The sequence below is a fragment of the Harpia harpyja genome, chromosome 3, assembly GCF_026419915.1.
Source record: "Harpia harpyja isolate bHarHar1 chromosome 3, bHarHar1 primary haplotype, whole genome shotgun sequence".
Taxonomy (NCBI): domain Eukaryota; kingdom Metazoa; phylum Chordata; class Aves; order Accipitriformes; family Accipitridae; genus Harpia; species Harpia harpyja.
In genome coordinates, this window is record NC_068942.1 from 62,928,733 (window position 1) to 62,947,773 (window position 19,041).

At 38.8% G+C, this 19,041-nt stretch overlaps 1 protein-coding gene across 2 annotated transcripts in view; it reads right to left on the bottom strand.

The window, feature by feature from the left end:
• The window catches only part of GALC (galactosylceramidase), a 43,859-nt gene extending 26,066 nt beyond the window's left edge, over nt 1-17,793 (bottom strand). Inside the window, exons 1-7 of one of the 2 annotated variants that reach the window (XM_052782924.1) lie at nt 17,572-17,793; nt 16,472-16,540; nt 14,503-14,566; nt 12,965-13,078; nt 11,385-11,524; nt 9,081-9,119; nt 3,784-3,911 (exon numbers count right to left, since the gene is read on the bottom strand). In XM_052782924.1, the coding sequence (XP_052638884.1) occupies nt 3,784-3,911; nt 9,081-9,119; nt 11,385-11,524; nt 12,965-13,078; nt 14,503-14,566; nt 16,472-16,540; nt 17,572-17,739 (722 nt within the window). In that variant the 5' untranslated portion in view covers nt 17,740-17,793. The remainder of the gene's footprint in view (nt 1-3,783; nt 3,912-9,080; nt 9,120-11,384; nt 11,525-12,964; nt 13,079-14,502; nt 14,567-16,471; nt 16,541-17,571) is intronic. The other variant, XM_052782923.1, reaches the window with a different exon arrangement.
• Between the last annotated feature and the right edge of the window lie 1,248 nt (nt 17,794-19,041).

Sequence of the window (19,041 nt, forward strand, 5' to 3'; positions counted from 1 at the left end):
GTAAGAACTTAAAAGAAAAAAAAAAAAAAAAAAGAAGAGCGTGAGTACGGTCAAACACATGGAATATGTTGCCCAATGGGGTTATGAAGATAGAAGATATCAAAGCTGAACAAGCCTCAGCACCATGATCTAATTGCACCTGCTTGATGCGGGGGGGGGGGGGGGGGGAGTTCAACCAGATGGCCTCCAGAGGTCCTGTGCAAACCAGGTTAGTCAATAATTCTGACTAATTACAGAAATAATTTTACCTAATCCCCAGAAATAAGGAAAAAAAAAAAAAAAAAAAAAGACAAGGCTGTCCTACCAGTAAAATCTATTGGTTTAAATTGAGACAAACATTACAACTTAAGATCAGTTACATAAATCCAAAATTAAGTTTCTAGCTCGTGCTTTGAACTATGCAATACAAAAATCCTGTCTAAAACAATGGCAAAAGCAGCATGGTCCAAATCATAAAATAAATCCATAAGACAGTATTTTCTATAATTAATCTTTATTCTTCCACCAGCTTAGCATAGTCTTAGACAAGTCAATTCATCTTTCTCTCTTACAGCTAATGTTTTCTACCTCAGAGAGAGCAAACAACAGCGAACTGAACTTGTTCTTCCTATTGCACTGAGAAAGCGCTCCTGGATCATAAGACTGATGATTCCTCTAAAGCTGCAACTATATTAACTATGAAAATCAACAGAACAAGAACCAGTTACATAAAAGCCATAGTAACTGACAAATAGCTCTTAAATATATCACTCATGTTCTTTGTCCATTAAAACTTACCATGTTTACTGTTTTTAAATGACAGACACTAGGAGACAGGAAAAAAAGATAAATTGAAATGGCAGCAATTATTTCTGCTATTTGATTATTGTATTAGAAAAGATGCATGCTGCATCAACTAGAAATAAAATATGATTTGTTCTGTCTGGTAAATAAAAACTGACAAAGGCAGATTTTTTTCCACCACCCAACATACAATTACTGTCCACTAATAATGACTTACAAGTCAAAGATAACTTAAACAATTGAGAACTATGGAAAAACATTTTCAATTTGTCTACTTCTAGATAAACATCAGGAAAAAAAAGACTGTGGAATATATTCAAGTCTAATTGTGTATTGGCATATAGGCCTTTAAGAAAAGACTTGCCAAATAGAGCTATGGGCTCTGTAGGCTTTATTAAATACAGCAAACAAAATCCATGCCTAACACAGAAGATGTAGTACTGAGTCATAATACATCCTGGGAGAAAAGTAATATGAATATATACTATACAAACACAGAAATAGCACCCATCAAAATAACATAGGAAGACAGTAGGGAAGATGGTCTTGCAAACAAAATAAGGAAGCATAACATAATGGTTTAAGACTTGAGCTAACTATATTACAATTTGTTTTTCATTTTCAAGCACTCTATGAATACCAGGTAAGTAATTTGATTTAGTAGCAGATAAAGGCTTTTTTCTTTTCTTCTTCTAATGAAATTCCTGTTTTCAGTGGCAAGTGCTGCAACTCATTGGTATGAAATGATGGAAAGCAGTATATTCAGAAGACCACTCCTTTAACCAATGAAGTTGAAACACACTGAATGATAACAGCTTAGTAGCCTTCGTTCTAATGAGAAAATATGAAGTCCTCCATCTTTTAAAACATAAGCCAGCAGACCAAATATGGAGGGGAAAGAACGGACATAGAAACTTTACCTTAAATCTACCTTACATATGCTTCAGATTGCAAATGGTATTTTAGGCAGGGATAAAGCTCATAGGGAGCAATGGTATCAAGGTAAAAGTCACCTGATGCAAAAATGAAAGGAAAGGAAAAAAGAAGATGAAAGGAAACACAAAGAAAGGGAAAGGTCAGTTACTTTTTGTGGATGGATGTCAAAGCTATAATTTCAATTATCTTGATAATTTCTAAATAAAACAATATAAATTTAATCCCAGGTTTCCATTCCAAAATGGAAGAACTAAGAAAAAGCCACAGAGAGGGTTATACTTGAAAAGAGATTACAGAACAATGTACAGGAAAGGATTTCTGAGAAAACAATTTAAGACTATTTAAGAAAACAGATTGACTAGTAAATTTTGCAAACAACTAGACACGGTTATCTAAGAGACATACAGATACAGTGTACTTTCAGTAACTTTCTGAACCTGAGCATTTGAATGACAGACACCTAAATACTGTTATCGTTCTCTAGGTCAGCAAGAACTCTGTTTGGTAGTTGGTGCCTTAAAGTCAGCACGGGCTGAGAAACATGGTGTTCTCATTTTGTACTAACCTTAATTTCTTAATAGGTAACAACACTACTGCACAGGAAATAGTCTCCTAACTCTTCATTTTTTGTGATCAGCAGGACTGGGGGAGTTGGAGAAAAATCTGTATGACATTCAAGAAAAAACTCTGACAAAAAGAACTTTCATCTTAAAAAACAACTAAAACATGTCCTTGGTCCTAAAGGCTACAAACAAAAATAGGCACTCCTAGCCTTGATTCTGTCAAGCTCTTTAAGAAATAAGAACCATACACACTCAGTTCATTCATTCTGCAAGTTTCATTGGCATGGAAATCATAACTAAAACATTTCCTAATGTGCTATAACTTGCTGAGGTGCAAATCTTGCCTAACTTAAGAAAGTTATATGTTTTTAAACCAAATGAGTTACTCAATGCTGGCATTATAATTGGTATTTCTCAGGCAGCCACTTCCAGGTGATCAGTGTTTACAAGTTCAACACATAAGCAGGGATTTTATAAAAAAACTGCTTTCTTAACTGACTTGCTATAACCTTTGAACCATGCATTAGTTTAAACAATTATAAGCATATCACACCCCCTTACATATAGATGAGGATAAATGGTACACTAGTGACCACAAGCACGTTCTTATCAGAGTAAGGTTAACAACAGAGGTAAGCAAGTTAACAGATGTAACACAAGTGAACAATTTATACACATATAAGTCATGTCCACCGGGAATGTTCTATAATTTTTAAAACTATTTATAGTTTTGAGAAATCAGAGATTATAAAGAAAGCAAGGGCAGCAGAATAATTACCAAGTCAGTTGATAGAAGCAAGGTAGTAAGAAAGCGTATTATGGAGGGAGAGTGCAGGCAAACAATCAAGTTGCCACTTGCCAGAACTACAACAGTGGGCATTCCCAGCTGCTAAAATTGAGATAGGTTGTATTAGTTTAAAAACAAACTTTGGATGCTTGTTTTTACTCCTACTTTACTATCTGTGTATGCGCTTCTAACACTATCTGTTATCAGATATAAGGAACAAACAGAAACTCCTAGCTTTAGAACATGACCAGAAAAATATCAAGCAAAGCATATGTAACAGGGAATGCTGCAATCATGGGAAGTCCCAGGGTGGTAAGTTCCAGTGTGAAAGTTCAAGTTCACCTGAAGTTAGAACTGACTGCAGACCAAGAATTCAGTCCTAAGGTCTTTCTGACTTTGAAGATGCACATGCAGATTAGTTATAAGTCTCCTGTCATTCGCTAATGCTAAGATAAGAAGCCTAAAACAGAGCTCCTAACTGAACACTTGAAAGAAATGATGGAAGAGCAATAAGGCTACCTTACACATGTACTAAACTGAAAGAAGAGAGGAAGACAGGAAAGAGTAATCAGTTATCACTGTACATGATGATGAAAAAAATGGGAATGGCTAGGAAGTATGAAATAAGAATATATGACTTCTGAAAATGAAGACTAACTTACAGAAATGAAACAATAAGCAATGTGTAAAACTCCTCCCTTCTCCCACACTTACCCAACTACCTCAACAGCATCATTAAGATAGGGATCAACTATCATCTCCTTTGAAATATTCCAATCTCCATCCGCAGCGATGATGCCAATGTTCCTTAGACCCAGTCTGTCCAAAGATTGTCGAAGTACCTTAGTAACAGATAACACCACTTAAAGGACAGCCTTCATCAACCAGACAACATGAAGATTTAAGACTGAAAATAATTTAAGAACTGTAGGAGTCGGTGGAAGCATTTGTCTTCAGACCAAGATGGATAAGAAAAGTTCTCAATTCTCAAAGGAGAGCCATAATGACAACTAAGACAAAGTTAATGATAAGTATTTTTAACACTGAAGGGTTATCCATGACATTCAGATAGCCATTACACAAAAATGGGCTTCTCATCATTTGGATTACTTTTGACACCCCATGTGCATACAGGTACTCTACTCGGACACTCTCAACTTAGTGATTCATCCACTGCATGCATGTAATTCATTATGATAAATCCATTACTCATATGTAAAGTCAGTCATGTTAAGTTGATCTGAAAATGATGACTGGCTGGAATATGGAAGTGGACATACCTCCACAAGTGATCAGAAGTGAAAGTTAACCTGATCCCAAAAAAAGTATATTGAGAAAAGAGGGACTGAAGTTTTAAAATGGAAAAGACCTTGTAACCATGCAGGTCTCTATAGGAACAGAAATCTTTGCCAAACATCTGTCCTTTTCAAGTAAAGAGCACCTAAGCATTCTTTTCACAGGCTATTTTACTGAACAAAAAAAAGATCCTTGATGTTGTGTCTGATATTTAAATTTACCCACTACTTGGCTCTCATAATGTCTCGCTAATTTTCAAGAACATAATGCATAAAACTGGAATTGCATATTTACAACAAAACTGGGGGCAGTCAACTTTGAATTCAAACATCCAGCAGAAGAGAATTCCTGTTCTGTCTTTCCAGCTTCTCCTTACTATTTCACTGTCAAAGATGATAAACCTCTCACATCTGCCTGTGGAACTTCTTAGACAAAATACACCCAGGCAAAATATACCCAGCTCTAACAGCTAAGAATGAACCAAGGGCTGGTATTATACAAGCATGTTTTATCTGAACACTCATATTAAAAAAAAAAAAAAATTAAAAAAGCATTTTCAGCAGCTTCCACATACAGTTGCATCTGAAAAAGGACATCAGTCCACAGTCTAAAATCCTTTTTTCAATCTTGGATACAAAGGAATGATGTACTATGTGTTGTATGTATGCATGCATGCATATATACATAAGAAAGATTTTTCCAACCATTTGAAGATCAGTAAGCATGAATCCTTAAATAATTTCTTGTAATAGCCCTCCAGCAATGTGAAGGAGAACAGTGAGCATTTCTATTTTGACATGTAGTCAAATTAGGACACAAAGTGAAGTCCAAGTGTTGGTGACAATGAAAGCCTAGATCTAAAAGACATAAAACTTACTAAGAGGAAAAGTAGCAATGAAACTCTGTTCAACTGCTTGAAGCCTTTGAAGCATAAAGTTTACCACATGAAAAATTCATAATGGTAAAAATACTTACAGTAAGGTCCTTGCAATTTAAAGCTTTCTAGCTAGATAGATATTCAGAAAAACTGCCTAACCATAGAGATAGTTCAGAAGAACAAAATGACTAGAAAGGTTGCAAAACTTCCATGTTGAAAGGTAAGTACCAAGGAAACAGAACCGCAGACACTCAAAATGCACTCCATAACAACATATGCAGAATGGTTCCCCCACAGCCAGTATTAAATTTTATATACAGATACTCCTTAAAGTTTAGGGTTAGTTTAAGATGACCATATTTAAAAATATAATTGGAAGAATAGGATCTTCTTGAATAAGAATTTATAAGGAATAGAATCATAATTTCTTTTTTCATTTTTTCTGCTTAATAAGAAAAATAACTAGCGTCTTCATGGATGAACTAACTAAAATAACTTCTTAGAAGTAAAAATTTAGCAAGATAACTAAGAGCCTATCTATGTCATGTATTTGTCAGACATTACAGAAAATGTTTGGTGTGCATCGGCACACTTCAGTAAATAGACCTTTTTCAAAATGGCGGACTGCAAATAGAACTATTGTGCTGATTAGAGAATAGATATACTATGCAGTGTCACATGGCAAGAGAATGAATGGTAAAACAGGTGTTAAATAAAAAGCCTTGTATCAATTAATGTACAGTGGAGGGAAGGCTGACAACTTTTCAGCAAATACTTTGGTGATTTTAAGATCAAATTTTAAACAAAACATTTAGCTCTAGAAGCCAAAAGCTTAGTCCCAATTCAACAGCATTTAAAAAGCTAACAAGTAGAATGCTGCACCTACACTCGACTGTTCTCCACATTCATTCTCCCCACATTAGAAAGCCAAGACAAACAGATGAGAAAGCCTCCAGGTGACATGACATAGGACTGAGCAAAATAAAATGTTTCTATTTCTTACAAGACATACAAAAAGCCAGAAAACCAGTTTTAAAAAAAGAGCCAATCAGTGATATAGGGAAATAAAATGAGTATTTTATTTATATTAAGATCGGCCTTCTCTCTCTGATGAATCTTTTTACAAAGGGTTCAGTCTCATAGGTATTCCAAGCAACACAACATCTAGTCAGTGAAGAGATAAAACTTGCAGCTCAAAAAAAAAAAAAAAAATCAAAACAAACCAAACAAAAAACCTCACTATTTATCTTCCACCTTCTTTGCACTGTTTTATTCCAGCCTGCAAACAAGTGTTTTCAGTTCTGTTTGGTTTTGTTTCTACAACATACACACTGAACAACTAGAGATTTCTACTTGAAGCCCACACATACAAACTCTTTCCCCTCCTCCCCTACCAGCATAACTTACCTATGATTAGGATTATCCTTTAGGAGACTACTAGTATCCTTAGTGATTTCTCCATCAGCCTATACCAGATTAGTGAACCACTTTTATTTTTGAAAAAGAAAAGCCTGGAACCCACACTGCCTGAGGCTAAATATAACACAAAACTTCTAGTTCCTGAGGGGGGGGGGGGGGTGTAATAAAAAGAACACCCTATGAACTCATTTCCCAGCTTTAAAAACAGTTAGGCTGTGGTTTGTGCTGAGCACACATTGGGATGGGATATTTTAAGAGGATTCTAAGCACACCCACTGAACAAGTTTACACAGGGATTTAAGAGCTTCACTAGCAAAATCTGAAGCATCTCCACCAGAGTTTTGTTACTTAACATGCTGTGGAGTAATTGCTGGAGGCAACTTATTGATACCAATCAAAATAAAGGTATGTATGACTAGAGTCACTCAACCTCCACCTAAAAATAAGAAAATAGTATGAAAGGGCTGAAGAGAGGAGGAATGCTAGGGAAGATACCATCGTAGACAAGTGGGGAGGACATCGCTGACTTCCAGGATCAGTCAACAGGCTGAACCTCTCCTTCCTCCATACGGACACCTATTGGGTAACATTCAAACCCTTGGTTATACTGACTGCTTCCCCAGGAAACTTATAGAGTTTTTCCATAATTTAGCACACTTGTAGTCGACTGTACTATTCATATTCTTCGTATTTGCCCGTGCTTTGCAGACAATGTATTTATCACCGGCAATCCAAAAGAACCTGCTCTCCTGCTTTAATAAACTGTACTGTTCATTAAAATCTAGCCGTGATAGTTTGTCAAACACAACCAACCTTCTTAAGTCTGGCCGTGACAGTTCATTGAACGCAACTAGAATGAAAGTATATTGCGCTATTTGTGCGTCCATAATCGTGGTCGTTCAATATATATTGAATGCAACCGTACAGTGTTGAATTGGGCATCACCCAGAATCTAAGCCTAACTTCCCTCAGCCCCTCTGATATCTGAGGATAAGCTGGAACCCAAGGGGGTTTATTTTCTGCCAAACTCCTTTACACTTTAGTGCAACACATGCCCAAAGAAATGACACCTTGACACAGATGCCAAGATACACTGCTGTGTCACACTTCAGTGTATTTGTGTTTTCTCTGGAAAGGATTTTGTAAGTCACCCAAAAACTGTGTCCAAAAAGAACTAATGGCCTAGCAGCCTACAAAAGTGAGAGTCTAGAAAATACCATTAATGAAATTAGTTGTGAGTATACATAACAGAACTTGGTCTAAGATGTGTTGAGACTTGGAAACTAAGTTACTGTGGTGGCAGTGGACGCGGTAAATCAGTTTAAAATACATGGTTGATTAACATATTTATTAACAAGAAACCCATAAAGCTGGATATAAGGTATTCCTCTTTGTACAAGGTATACAACCAGCAACAAGCTTTCTGCCAATGCTTCCTGCCCTCCCTCAGTCAAAGCACTGCACAAATCATAGGAAACAGCTATAAGGGTATTCATCTAATTCTACATTCTAGGAGATATAATTTTGAAAAAGAAATGTTTTATAGGAGATCATTCTCAGTTTTCAGGAGTAGGCAGAATTTTATATATGCCAGCCTCATGAAAGATACTTAAAAGTTACCTTTTTCCTCTTATTGCAATGTCAATTTTAATTGTTGTAAGCAATTTCCTGTATCATTCTACTAAAACTAATCATTGAACAAAATAACTACAGAAGTTGCCAAGGACAAATGATGTGACTAACCTCATCCAGTGTACACAAACTGTTAGAATTGAAACTTTTCTAATAGCCACTAATTGACTAATTTTAAGCAGATGGGATCAAATCCCTGCTGAGTTCTGAAAAAAAAAAAAAAATCAGCAGTTTTTCTATGCACTCAATTTAACTCATTTGCTTTTAAGAAGAGGTAATGCTACTGCTTCTTAGCCTCAAAGCAGCAACAAGAAATGAACAAACCAGAAGCTTGTACTTCAGATTCCACTTCAAGATAACATAATAAACAGAAGTGAGTTTTCAAAGAAGGGCAGGGGAGCAGCAGGGGCTGGCAGCAGTGAGAGATGTTAGAGATATCTCAAGATTGGTTATGTGAAATACTGTGTATTTGATGATGAATTTAATGCTGAATTTGTATGATTTCAGTAGCCTCAACTGGAGCTTCCATTAAATTGTAGAGGTCCTAAACATTAGCATACACTGACACACTTAAAGTTCGAAGGAACAGACAGACACAAAAAAAAAATAATCTGGAGATCTGATCCCGTTAGCATTCCATGCCTGCAACTACAAGAAACAGAGTTCAGTAAGTGAAGTAGTTGCAGGATTAAGGTCCCTTCTCTAGGTAAATTCAGAAAAGCTAATTGTTTACATGTGATAACAAAGACAAACATTTCACTTCAGAGAAATAAGAAAAAATACATACCTTAATATATTTGCTGCTAAATGCCCTTTCATTCCATATCTATAAAGGAAAAGTAAAAAGCCATTTAGAAAAATCAGGATATGTCAATGCATAATGAAAGATTTTATTTATCTATATGTAAGATCATACAATCCATTAATGAACTCCATGGTTTCAGTCTGCTAGAGGAAAGTGCTCTGGTTGGTTTTTGTTATCAGCTCTTCAGAGGAGAATTCTGTATGAAAGTTCAAAATAGCGGCTTGTTTATCTGTCTCTAAGGTCTACTTACTGCCTTCTTGCTGAAAAGACCTCTAGAGCTGCTTGAGCTCTACAATGGTAGCAGCGTTACACATGACATTATTACCAATGGGTCTACAGTTAGTTAGAAATCATTGAGAAACACATTGTGGCTTCAAGGTGTGGTCCTAATGAATGGGCCCTGTTGACATACACTGACATAGGAGAGCTAGAATAAGCTACAGATCGAACAACTGCCTACAGTTTTCAGGGGTTATTCAATGACACTTACAGTTCTCTTCCTCATTTACACAGGATTAGATCCATACTTGAGCACAAGAGAGATTCAGCACAGTTTAAGTAAACAGACACAAAATGATCTCATTTCTGTTGCTCTGGATTTTCCATCTTTTATGGAAAGAGTGTTTAAGCTAAACATAGCTCAAAATTCAGAAGCAGGACTGCTGGTCTTCCTTTCTACCAAATACCCTGGCCAATAAAATGCCTAGTCCAAAACCTTCTTACTTTTTTTCTAACGACAACATGAACACTGTGACTCACATTCCCCAGTAAAGGTAAAAGTATCCCTTGTAGGTGTAGATTACCCAACCATGTACAAGCAGACAGTTTCTTGCAGGTGGGATATGTCCATTTGATTTTGACATTTCTACATCTTTCTCTAAGTGCTAATATGTGACTTCAGAAATGAGCCAATCAAAAAGTTACTTACTGAAAGGCTCATTTCATCATAAAGCAAATAATTATATATAACATACGCTATAAACCCAAAGAGCAGTAAAGGCTAACAATGTAGAATGAGAACAGCATTAAAATTTTTTTGACAGTTTCTGAACCTTCAGACCTCACTGCTTTCCTGTATTTCAGATTATACCCACAAAGAAATCGGACAATATGCAATGTCACCACAGTGCCTGCAGAAGCAGAAATTCCCTTTTCTTAGAAGTACAGAATTCAGAAGGCCAATCACTGTGAAGTAACAACACAGAAGCCAGACATTACTCAAATACGTAAAGTGCAGAACTTGCCTCCTGCTCCAAGAGCATAGCAAGGAGAAAATTTAAGAGCAGTTGTTCTCCCTGTCCCCCCAGGGGAATTGCTGAAGCATCACTGTGTTACCCAAAATGCAAGACTGACACAGCTGAAATAAATCAGCAACAGCAAGGGGGGTGCATTCTAGAGGAGCTATACATCAGATATACCTTCCCACATTACAGCAGAAAGTTGAGACTTCCTTTGAGGCATGGGAACCATAGTTTCAGAAGCTTTGCTCTGGACTACCAAAGTGATTTTCAGCTTTTCTGCAGTTAAACAACTGTCTCATATCAAAACACTTAAAAGTACAAAATAAGTGTTTCAGTAAGTATAGGACTGATTTTAGAGGAATCGTAGCAACACATTTTCTTAATCAGAAAAAAAAAAAAAGTTGAATCTCAGTCAAATAATGAACTTGAAAAGCGTTTTTCCACATTGTCTGCTTCTCTTTCTCATCTCCAAATCACGACATTTTTCTCAGACATTAATTCACTGCTTCCTTATATTGCACTGTAACACAATACAGTAGTTATAATGTACTGTAACATATGCACCTTTATCTACCATAAATAATGCAGGTAAAAATGGAAGAAATTTTAGAGGATTGCCCTTCTGCAAAACCGCGACCATATTTTATGCCAAGAAGTCACGTCAGCTGACTTTCACAAACTCTGTCTTACCAGCTAACAAAAAGAATTAGTTAACTGGTGAAACCCAAGCAGAACAAGCAATACAGAAAATTACAAGCCCAAGACTCAGACGGATTTCAGAATTCTCACATTCTCTGGTAACTTTATTCTAGAACTGAGAAGGCAGGAGACTAGCCATTTTACACTGGTTCTGCTTTAATGGACATTACTGCAGGAAGACTGTAAACTAACATATCTTCTGCCTTTCCCCTTGCAACAGAAAAAGCCAAAACTGCAATCACAAAACAATTTATCTTCCCATTCCCCTCCCCCAGTAATCAACAGAGACACCAAGATCTTAGGAATGAAGATAGATAAAATGTACAGGAGATTTTGCTTTACTGACCCCAATATAGTCAATGTCCAAATCATGATACTGTTTAGCTCCTAATATCCAAGAAACAATATAATAAGCAGTGACATCTGGATAGTCATAGGGCCAGTTTTCACCCTTCCCTATCCATGCCGGAAATGTCCAAGGTAATCCTGGAAAGAGAGAAGAAAAACAATAAGATAAGTGGTTGGTCTACATTACTCAGTAAGCTTCAATAGCAAGCTGTAATTTGTTCTACCTAAAATGAAAGAGCAGATATGCACTTCAAATTCACATAGTTCCAGTGAAGACAATGACACATAACTTATTTAACTGGAGAGTATGCTCTAATATAAATTGTGATCAAACATATTAATAGCTGCCTTTTTTTTTTTTTTAAAGCTAGAAAAATTTCATTACTAGAGAACAACTGACTACATACAATCTTTCAATTGTGTGGTATTAGCTCTAAGGTTTAAAATTCCAAAGATTTTACGATAAAAATTTACAAAGTTACAGACAAAGGATCAATACTGAACGCCAAAAATTTTTAATCTCCTGAATACGAATTTTAGAAGTGATGATCTGATCATAATAGAGAAAGAAAGATTAGGATCATGAAAAAGCATTTCTAAGTCTTAGCTCTTTACTGGATCTTGTAGTAAACAAGAACAACAAATTAACCTAACCAGATCATGCTGTTTTCAGCTGACTTTTTATAGGCTAATTCAAAGGCAAACCCTCCTTCCTTTGTTGAGAGCTTCATCTGAAGGAAGGGAGGTTATTAATAATCACAATTAGTCATACATGGTAAGCTTACTGCTTGTCACAGTGCCTGTCTAATAGAACCTGACTAGCAAATCCTGCACCAAGTCATGCCTTGTGGCTGGATATGGCAAAGCCTGATCCCTGGAAGAGGGGGGGGATTAGATACTTTTTAATTGATAGACTTTTTACCTTGTTTCATGTGGAATACATTTTGTAAAGTATTTCAATTAAAATCTAGGGTTCAACATTTGTACTGTCACAGCACACACACAACCCATGATCAAACAGGGAGACAGGAAAGTTCTCTTACAACTCAACTACACAGAGTAAGACAAATCAGAAGACAAGAACTACTATAGTGGGGAGGGGGTGATGGGTTTGTAATAAGAACATATAATTGAATTTAGTGCGTATAAGACTTACAGATTTATACTTCCTATAAGTTTACTTTATCCCTCCCAATTTTTTTACTCTATTATTCAGAAATTCAGCTCTCATGATAAATCATTTATGTTCATTGCTGTGATACAGTCTAAGCATTAATGTTACTTAATACAAGCAAATTATTAGAGTCATTTCTTATCCTATGCTACTTTTTACATACATCCTTGTTATGCTACTTGTTAAGTAGCACGACATAAGAATGTTGTGCTACTGTAACGAAGTAAAACACGGTTTAAGTGAAGCATCAAGACAAGCTTACCAAATATTAGAGATTCTTCTTTGTCTACTGCAACATCAAAACATCTGCCCATTAAAATTAATATGCTAATTAAGGGTCAGGAATGTAATTTGGTTAAGGGGGAAAAAAAAACATTTAAATCCTAAAGCTTGAAGCTATTTACCAATCAGTTTAATTTTGGGGTTCCTCTTTTTAGCTTCTTTCATCAGCCACCATTCATAGCCCCGGAAGTAGTTCTCATCATTTTCATAGTGCATATGGGAGGGTTCAGTACCATCTAGGAAGCAAAGAGACAGGTAGCTCACAATTATCTTCTATGTCATAAGCTGTTACACATTATAAAGTTTTCTGTATTGCTCACTGCCATAATATGCAAACACGTATCTCCAACATGATTCACACGTTCTTTGGTATGTATTTCAAAGCAAAATGAGTAGTGGGAAGGAACATGCAAGACTTGACACCCTTCATTCTTAGCATATTAACTTAGCATAAATTTAATATTTTTTATTTTTAAGGGACTATGCCTGCTTTTAACATCAGAATGTGATTAACTGTTGGACATTTTCTATCCCTGGCTATGATAATATTAAATCTATATTCATTATTATCTTGGTCCCAACAACCACTATGAAAGTTACAGCATTAAGATCAGCAGGGGGGACAAAAAAAAAAAAAAACCAACCAACAAACCACCACATTTGTCAAAGCAGGCTGTATCTAAACCAAAAACCAAACAAAAGGTTACAGTCTGTTTCTTCTGTGCAAGGCAAGTCCAGGGAGAGAAAAGAAAGGAACTGCTATGAAGTTTTTCAGTGACAGGAAAGAGATTTTTTATTTTTATAGTAAAAGATCCAGTTTATCATTTCCATGGTGTTCCATGACTGCAGGAAGTTTTCAGAATTGAAGGCTATGCACTGAATTCCCTCAGACAAAGGTAAACAAACTAGAAAGGTGCAAAAAAATTGGTGTTGCATGGGAAGTCATTACACGCAAAAGTCAGTTAATAACTTGTGCACGCAACTGCAACAATTACTTATGCTAAACTACATGCCTAATTGTTCCAGAGGTCTATTCTGATGAGACTTTTTTTTTTTTTTTTTATGAAGCCTGCTGAAACAGCACATTTTATTACAGAAGATAGGATTGATTTCTTTTTTTAACCTTACTAACGCTTGACTATTTGGAAGTTCTATTTGTCAGAGACATAGAACAATATGATTCCAAACTTAGACCCCTGATCACACCTACTGTCAGACAACGCCAGTCCAGTGATATGCAGCAGCTCGTTAAACTGAAGAAACGTAACTGCTGCTGACCAGCTGTCTTCCCATTTTCATGCTTTTAAGACATAAACTACCTAGTCCTACACAAGTTTTACAGTTTATATTGCAAAACTGGTGCTTGAGAAATGCTCTGCAATTCACAAAGCTACTAGAGCTTCCTTAATCTTGTGAGGAAAATAAGACCTCGTTTGCTCTAGAACACAACCTATTGACCATGTGATAGTGAGAACTGTCTCCAGAATGTTAGTGTAAATTTCTCTTCTACAAGTTAGCAGACATTGTTCATGTTTTTCTGCAACTTCAATACAACTACAGAATGCATCTCTATGGTTCAGCTAAAGCAACACGTGCAGGATGTGTTACAGCATCACTGCAAAGAGAAGTTAGTTAAACCCTGCTCATGCAAAATTCATACCTGTTGATTGTCCATCACCTCCAATTTCTACTTTGAGTATATGTAAAGAAGCACCAAAACTTGGCTAGAAAAAAAGAGGGACAGAAAAACAAACAGAATCCTGCTGTTAACAAGAAGAATGCAATTAAAAAGTGTACAATTTTGAGGATGCTAAAAATTCAATACATTTTTTAAACACCCATTATAGATGCCATGAGAGATTATACAAAATTCTTCTTCAAAAGTAAACTGAGCAAGACAAATAGTACTTATCTTTAGTCAGTTTCACTGACTGGCACCATTAACAACACTTCTCCCCAGCTGTGCACATTTTACATTGCTTATGCTCAAGAAAATACTGAAGCGCTCTTGAAGTAGAACATGGGCTACATGAGGAACACAACAGTATTTTTAATGTTGCTAGAAGTCAAGTTTGTTTTCTTTTAAAATGAAATTATTTAAGTTAATATTTCTTTAAGTAATTTATTCTTTGATGTGAATGGTTACACTGCTTACTTGAAAGAGCATACATACAGGTCAGAAATAACCTGCTAACTACAGGCGGAAAGGCAAGAGAGAAAAAAAACCACCACACTGGAAAACAAATGGCCACCTACTCCACTACCCTCTTCCCCTGGCATCTGACTGGTGCAGCAGAATATAAAATTCAAGCTCATACAGGTGATCCCACTCCTAGTATGTCCTTCCAGCCATTAGTGGCTTAAGAGTTGCTCAAGCCAGAAGTTACAACTAATCATTATTTTAATAAGCACTAATGAGCTGGCCTCCTCCATGAAATTACCCAAGTATAATTTTGGCATACAAAAAAAAAAAGTTTTAAGATTTGAGAATGCAGTTTGATTAAGAAAATATGCTGCACAGACAACAGTTTGCTTGGCTTACAAATTTGGGGGTTTTTTATTTGTTTTTAAATAAGCAAATATTCCCAATTTACCATTTCTTTTTCTAACATTTCTCATTTTTAACTTCTAATACATTTGCTCTCCCATCCCTATCATGAAAGTTGACATTAAAAAACAAGGAGAATGAGGCAAGGTATACCCCTCCCAGGTATCTCATGACAGCTTAAGAGATTTTGGTGAAAAAACATGTCAAAAATTATTTGAAAATCATGATCTCTCAGCTAGATTTTCTTTTACCACATGCCTAGTGATTCCTTCAGAAAACTCATATTTGTAACACACAGCTTTGGTCTCCAAAAAACATAGGTTTTGATGCCCCAGTCACACATTATGCCTTACTCTATCCTTTAAAACCAATTCTTTAAACTACACAGTAAATTATTCCCCTCCAGCCATCTGGATTACACTACTTGAAAGTGACATGACATTCTCTTCCAGCACAGTAATTTACAGTGCCAAAAGCAAAACAAGTTATCACTGTACAGTGCAATAATCTTACCATATATTGAGTTGGGTAACTCCACAGGTTATACTCGCTAACTAAAGCATCTTACAAACCAGTAACATTCACACACCTTCTAGAGTAACTGCACTTATACTTGGGACTAGTTTGACATACATATGCTATTAAAATGATGCAGTCTATCACATTATGTGAATCTATCTGTGCTCCAAAAAAGTCAAAACTGTCTCAAAGACCCACTTCCTGCAATCGCTATGAACAGCTAAACCCCTCATTTTAGCCACAAAAATTATTTAATCCTCATTAAGCCCACAAGGATGATGAAAATATGTTGAAAACATTTTTTTTAAAACATATTGTGAAAACATAAAAGGAAATTTCATAATCATTTGAAGAAATAGGCTCCTGAACAACATGCTAGTTGTCAAAAACAACTGCTAAAACTTAAGGTTCTGATAAAAATCAACATTAAAGTAGATGCTTTACAAGATGAGATTTTGTCTAATTTCAGCTAGTACTGAATATACTATAGGAGTTCCAAAATTACACAATAAGAAATTCTGCATGAAATTGGACATTATTGTAGCAGTGAAACCAACTTTACCTTGAACAGATAATCTAAAATCTGGGAGCGATAAGGTTCTTGGTAGTTCACCAGAAGTCTAGATGTGGCCTAAAATGGAAAGAAAACATGCAAATACAAAAACCGAACTTTCAAACATGGAAGTACATCCCTGTTTGTCAGTCTAGGACCTTCACATAGCTAATAAACCTAGAAAAATAATTATAGCACCAGGAACTCAGCTAAGCCCCTACAAAAACTCTTTTCTAACCCTTCAATTGTGCATTTCTGGTTTCGCAGATTGCAATCGCCTTGTACTCCAGTTACCTGCAATTTACTGCAAAGAGAGTCGAGAGAATAGAGAAACAAAGAGATCTCACAGCCTTAGCGCAAGCAAAACACAGCTCCCTCCCAGCACCATTTCACCCGCTACACTAGAATCTCCCTGCTTTGGCTCACTGTAGACCAAAGGCAACGGGAGCTCACCGGCCACACAGGCAGGAGGGCAAGGAAAGCAACTCAGTAGGTCCAAGAGGGCGTAAGAATACGCAGGATCTCACAGCTCTGCTGGCTGGACCACAGGAAAGCGTACGACTGGCTGTTGGCTCCTCCAGCATTTTGAAACTCATAGAGACAAGTAGCTAGGAAGACCCTCTACAGAAAAAACCCACCCTGGCTTAGCTCTCCTCCAGTTGCACCGAGGACGTGGCTGGCCCTCGGCACCCCGACAGCCTGATGAGAAAGAGCCATTGCGCAGCTGAACGGAGGACAGGCACAAAGCAGGGCCTGGCTCCAGCTCTCCTCGCAGCCAGGACTGCCCGCCCAGCTCCCCTCAGGGCCTCCAGGACTCCCCCTCAGATCCCCACTCGCGTCCCCCCACGCCCCCCTCCGGTTCCCCTCAAAGTTCTCCCCTCCCCCACCTCCCACAGCTCCCCTCAGCGACACCCCCCCAGCCCCCAGGGCTCCCCTCAGCGACACCCCCCGGCCCAGGCCCCGCCGAAGCCTCGAGGGCCTGCACCGAAGCCACCAAACGCACCCACTGACAGAACCCCCCGCCCAAGCGTCCGTTGCAACCGCCGCCCCGAGGAGGGTATTAACACCACAGCACCGGAGGAGCCCCCACACCCGCCGGCGCCGCTCACCCCGCCGCCGCTGACAGCCCCGATCCCGTCGAACTGCCTGCCCGGCCCGCTGGCATCGTCCAGCACGTAGGTGGCCGTCAAGAACGCAGCGGCACTGACCCCAGGGGGGGCCGGGCCCCAGCAGCAGCCAAGCAGGAGCCAGCCCCACAGCAAAGCCGCGCACCTCATCCCACCCGCGCCGCGCCGCCGACAGCGTCCCAGGCGCGCCGCTCCGTCCCTACAGCAACGCGCCACTAGCCGGCTCCGCGTGTCACGTGACCGCACAACCTGACAGTCACCTGGGGGGCGGGGCCTGGGCACCCTTCGTCGCCATTTTGCTAAGCGGGAAGGTGGAGGCAGGGGAAGGCTTCCAGCCCTTACGGACAATTCTCCTCCCCCCCGCCTCCTCCCGGGTTGAAGTTAGTGGTTGCCATTTTGAGAAAGGGCAAGGCAAGCTCCGGGTGGTGGGAAGCTTATCGGCATGCTGGAATTGGGCACTGAATAGCGAGTGAAGCTATTGTGCGAGCCATTTGGGATGTGGGAAAGCTGACTAGTCGGCTGTGAGGGGAGGCGGGGTGAGGGTGTCACGGCTGGACAGGGATGCTCTGGGAACACACAGGGAAATCGCGTTTAGTGCGGCAGGAGCAGCCAGGTTGTGAGAGCTACGCCAAACTGACGGGTTTTTTCGGGGCCTCTGGCAAGGCACAGCAGTTTTCCTGGGAGAGGGATGGTGTTTCCCAGTGAACCTCTCATTTCCAGGCCCGCGCCAGCACCCGGCAGCTAGTTTCCTGGTTTTACCCTGCTCTCAGGCTGCCACCAAATTTCTCGTAAAGTAGGCAAAAATCGGCACTTTAGAGGAGAAAACTCCCAGCGCCTTCTGAGAAAGACCTTTGATCGCTTGTACAGGAACGGGCAGGGAGTGGCCCTGGGGCACAGGGCCAGGCCCGCAGAGGCCCTGCCCCAGAGAGGGGTGCTGGCTGCGTCACGGGCTTCCCCGGGAATCCCAGTTGGCCCCAGTTAGATCCGCAGCTGCGTCAGCAGGACCCCAGAGAGAGATCCGGAAAGGGGGTTTTCGCTTGCACCACTAGCAGGGCTGAAAAAGCCTTTCTGTTTTACAGCCTTCGTGGGGCACACTGCAGGGCAGCTGCATCAAAATGGGACTAGCTGAGATGGTGCTGTGCCACATGTTAAAAGTTTCCATGAGGATAGCCAGGGTGTTCCCTCAGACTCCAGCTCACGAAAGCAGTCCGCTCATAGGAAAAGTAATCAGGAGATTGGCAATCAGTTTGATTATCCTATAAAAATCTTTAAAGGGGAACTGTTTGTCTGCTGATCTCAGTGTTCTACAGAGGCAGTGCTCCATGTGCTTAAAGGAGGAATGAGGCATTCCAGTGTTGGCTGATGTCATGCCGGCAATGTGTTAGAGCTGTGGAAAAGCCCAGGTTTTGCACATTTCTGTCCATAAAGAATGCTGTTATTCAAGCCACTGCT